Source organism: Penaeus chinensis, chromosome 4, assembly GCF_019202785.1.
Source record: "Penaeus chinensis breed Huanghai No. 1 chromosome 4, ASM1920278v2, whole genome shotgun sequence".
Lineage (NCBI taxonomy): Eukaryota > Metazoa > Arthropoda > Malacostraca > Decapoda > Penaeidae > Penaeus > Penaeus chinensis.
This window is the reverse complement of record NC_061822.1, coordinates 42,508,995-42,513,994: the sequence shown is the minus strand read 5'-3', so window position 1 is coordinate 42,513,994 and position 5,000 is coordinate 42,508,995. Positions and strand designations below refer to the sequence as shown.

General features: G+C 33.4%; 1 protein-coding gene across 2 annotated transcripts in view; it reads right to left on the bottom strand.

Annotated features, from left to right (window-relative positions):
- LOC125025006 (progestin and adipoQ receptor family member 4-like) overlaps positions 1-5,000 on the bottom strand; it is a 53,950-nt gene that overhangs the window by 3,080 nt on the left and 45,870 nt on the right. Inside the window, exon 4 of one of the 2 annotated variants that reach the window (XM_047612837.1) lies at positions 40-177. The exons of the other annotated variant lie outside the window; for it this stretch is intronic. Within the exon in view, the coding sequence (XP_047468793.1) occupies positions 40-177 (138 nt within the window). The remainder of the gene's footprint in view (positions 1-39; positions 178-5,000) is intronic. 2 annotated transcript variants of the gene reach the window in all.

Below are 5,000 nucleotides of genomic sequence, written 5' to 3'. Positions count from 1 at the left end.
ATATATTTATACATAATCAAAATATCCCACACACATTACCTGCAAGATGATGTGCCTGAAGGCGTCAGGGTGTCCACCACCCCAGACGGTCCCCCTCAGGGTAGCCGATGCAGCGCGCATGAGGAAGGGCAGTGTGAAGCAGAAGCGGCGCTCCCAGGGGTTGCGTGCATGGGATGCCTAAGGGGGATATAACCCATTGGATATAATCCAGTGACGGTTGGAATACGGGAGAGAGCGAAGTGGAGAAGCAAGATGAGAGAGGAGAGCAAAAAAGAAGTATGAATGGATATGGGGAAGGAGGACAGTGAAAAAATGTGAAAAAAAAGAAGAGTGAAGAAAGAAAGGCTGGAACGAGGATAACAAAAGGGGCAAAAGGAAAGAGGAAATTGCACAGGGAAAGGGAGGAAAGAGAAAAGAGGAAACAGGAAACAGGAATGGAGAAAGAGAAAAAGAAAAATTGAAAAAAAGGGGAATGGGGAAAAAGAAAGTAAAAAGACAATGGGGAAAGAGAAAATAGAGCAAAGTGAAATGGGAAATAGCAAAATGGAAATAAAAGATGAAAGGGAAAAGAATGGCAAAGGGGAAGAAGAGGTGAACAAAAGGAAAAGAAAAAGGGAAAAGGGAAAAAGAGGAAGCAAAAAAAAGGTAAGACAAATGGGGAAAAAGGAAATTAAAGAGGGAAGAGGAAAGACAGAGGAGAAGGAGATTGAAAAAGCAAAATGAAAAAATGAAGAATTTAGAGAAAATAGAATGAAAGAAAGAAGGAATGGGGAAGACAAAAATATAAAAATGGAAGAAAGGTGGAAAGAGGAAATGGATATAAGGAAGGAAAATATGGGAAAAGGCAGATATCAGAAAAAAGAAAAAAAGAAAGTGAGAAAGAAAAAAAAAGGAACAGAAAAGCAGACAAAAGAAAGGAAAGCAGGAGATAAGAAAAAAAAAGAGAGAGAAAACAAAAAGAGGGAGAATAACAAGTGTAAAAGGAAACATACGATAAGGAAATGCAAAAGGCCAGAAAGAAAAAGAGGTAAAGTAACAGAAACAAAAACACTGGTTAATAAGGATTCTACTCAAGTAACGCTACAGCATCAGAAGGAGGGGCCAAGGGGGATGGGAACCCCCCTCCCCCCCTTTCCCGACTAAATACAAGTTACTGGCTGCTGCTGCGAGGAACTGGCAGCCAAGTTTACGGATTAAAGGCTCCTCTTTTTGTCAAGTTTGAAGAGGGTCGTCGGTTACTAAGTTAGAAATAACCCAAAATAATTCTTATATATGTTAAGTTACTAAATCACTTTTTTAGTTACTTTTTTTTTTCCCACCATGAAGTCCTGGTAATTGTCAATTGGGATATGAACTCATGTTTATTGAAATCTAATTTTTCTCTTTATGTCATGAATTAGTCTGTTTTGGCAGCTTTACAACTGTGTCATGTGAAACATTAATATCAATAGTAGTAATGGTCCAATAGTAGTTGTTGAAGTAGTAGTAGTAGTAGTAGTAGTAGTAGTAGTAGTAGTAGTAGTAGTAGTAGAAGTAATTGCAATAGTAATAATAGTAATAATAATATCACTATTACCAGTAAAAACAATAAATATGAAACTGTTAATAATAATGATCATAATGATAATAAATACAAGATAATAGTAATAACAACAACAATAATCATTACAATAGTATTAGTAATAATAATAATAATAATAATAATAATAATAATAATAACAATAATAATAAAAATAACAATAATAATAATAATAACAACAATAAAAAAAACAATAATAAGGGTATTGCTCATAGAAAATTCATAAAACATAAGTATGAAAAAATAACTATTGCTAATAACAATAATAAAAGTAATAATAATAATAATAATAATGATCAAAATCACAAAAAATAGTACTACAACTACTACTACCACAAATAATGGTGATGATAATAATAATAAAAAAACAGTTACAATAACAATATTAGTAACAAACAATAAGAATAAGAATAATGGCAATAATAATAATGAAGATGATAATGATAATGATAATGATAATAACAGGAACAAGAACAACATAAATAATAATAACAATAATAATAATAACAACAATAACAACAAAACAACAACAGCTACAATAATAATAATAATTATAATAATAATAAAGATGATGATGATATAACAATAACAGGTAATAATGACTACAACAAATCATACAAACAACAAAACTCAAAATGTACAAACATAATCACAGGGATACTGGACATAGCCTCTGCTAACCCAAAGATATTGAAGGAACCAAAGGACTGTAATATGAAAATTTAGGCGAAACACCCAAGTCAAGAATGGCCCATGAATACCACGACCAGTGTATGTGACACGAGAAAACTTTATCTATTTTTGTTTTTCAAGAGCGGGTGAGTGTGCATTTCTGTTCTTGTTTCTCTTTGTGTATTTCCCTCCCCCCCCCCCTCTTCACAAGGTTCTTTACTGTCATTTTCTCAGGTATGTCTTTTGTTTCCTTTGTAGAGGCAGCGGTGTTTTTCTTTTCAGCTTTACTAGTGGTCTTCCATCTCTCCCTAGAATATTATTTCTCCCATCCTGTGATTCTCTGCTTTGCCCTGGGTAAGCTATTTTCACACCTCTCTTCCACCTTTCTTTGAGTTTTGATAAAAGAAAGAAAAAGAATCATGAAGACTGAAAAGCTGCTGGTTACAACATCTGTCACATCTGCTCTCCTGAATGAGGCACAGAGGTTTCAATGACTCGGCAGAGGTGGAATCTGAGCAAGGCAATTGATCCCTCAACAGACAAGTGTTTTGTCACTATTATTCTAATATATTTTGCCTGTGGTTTTCATCAGAATGCAAAGTGTATCATGTATTAGTCAACCTATAATCTGTGTTTTTGTGTATTAGCCTTCAGAATTATATAATTAATTAAATGATCAAACATGTTTATCTGCATATGAGAGGCTTACTAAACAGAAATAAATATTATAATAACTACAGTAATAATAATAATGATAATGTTGATTATGATGATAATGATACAATAACTACAACAACTACTACTGCTACAAGTAATAATCAAATAATAACAGAAGCATTAAGAAAAAAAACAATAGTAAAAATATGAACAATGATATTAACAATAAAAACAGAAATAGTAGTAAACAACAGTATTATTGAAATAACAAGGAAATCTTAATGGTGATGAACAACAGTGGTGATAACAATGGAATGGCAACCTCAGCTGATAGATCTACGAGTGAATTTAGTAAGTTAATAAATAAGTAAATTAATAGATAAATACACATGTAGACTATATAAATATAAAAATAAATATATATATATATATACACACACACACAAATATATATATGCATATGTATATATATAAATGAGGTGCCATCACAGAAAAATGGTTTACTTCTGGTTAACAAACTACTTATGCAGTTTACAAGACCATAGAACCCTAGTACCTCTTCCCCTCCTATCATGGATGCTGTCATTGGTCTATGTCAGTGACTAAGACGTGCCAATGACAGTCCTGGATTGTAGTTATGTGTAGGCCTCGTCTGTTGAGGCAGTACCTATTAGTTGTGTTTAAAAATAAGTAAACATATATTAAAAAAGTAGAAAATATACTTCGGAACTGTATATCAAATTCTTCAATCACAATAAAACATGAACTGATTCTAAAGTTACGACGAAAATAAAACTAAAAGTCGTGACACATATTGATTTCTGGTAGCCGGCGATGACAATGTCTTTTTTCTTTCTCTACATAATTATTGATTCCCTGGCCCTCGAGTTGCGGATAAGCCTAATAATCTTATACGGCGGACCACAGATTCCAGCGACGATTCATTATGTTCTCAAAATACGCGAGGCGATACTTGTTCCAATGCTTTTTATAAGATATTCTATTGTCAGTTTACGGCATCAATTACCCCAAGGGAATGAATGAACACCGCCTGAATCTCGTGGTCTCTCTCTTATTAAACATTTCTCATAAATATAAGGAAAAACAACAACCTTATGCCTTCTATTTTCTGTATTGAAAAGCTAATTACTTATTAGAATCAGAAACAAATTCTATTTATAAAAAATACTCTTTTTTGTGTCCATATAGGTTATCCTGAAACGAGACTTGTCTCAGACTTGCTTTTAGAGATACCTATATGTAAGAAAGACTATTTACACAGGAGAAAAGGTTCTACAGTATATTGTTCAAGATTGAGTCTTAAATGAAAAATAGTCGTTTTGTATTCTTTTGTTGTATATGTATGTGTAGAACTATATTCATATTTTGATCAACACGCATACACACGCCACACTATAACACAGTCGAACACACAATAAAAAACAAGCATACACAAATGCGCATAATCATAACACCCGAAATGCTTCCACTGATTGTCTTTTGCCATGCTTCCACGTAAAAATGGTTTAAAGAAGTTTTGTTTCTACGCTTACACGCAACAAAACAAGTCAGATATCTCCACATGTCACTACGAATTCACAAATGAATAAATTAACCGAAAATTCCAATTTACCAGTTTAAATCAAAATTAAATTTATCCCCAACAGCAGGTTCTGTCCCACGAGGCACCTCTAAACAAATACAAATTGAAACATGTAAACGCGGCTCAAAATCCCTGTGGCAGGTATTGTAATTCATTGTATTCACTAACACTCCATACTGACACATCCATTCCATTTACGCACAACATGATTTGTGTCGGGTTACAGTAATACGTATATGGGAAGTGTTGAGAGAGAAAGTTCTGTGAAAGCGAAACTCCGAAAAATGAAAAGAAAGAAAGAAAGAAAGAAAGAAAAGAGATGAAAAAAAGCAATATCTAACAACCTTGCGGTTCATACCTGGAGTGACTTGCGCTCGAGTCCCTGGTCAGGGGGTGTTGTTATATATAAAATACTGTTTTTAAAGTCTTTATGTTTTTCTTGGGAGATAACCACAGAACTTTCTCGCCAGCTCAAAAGTATGCTCAAAA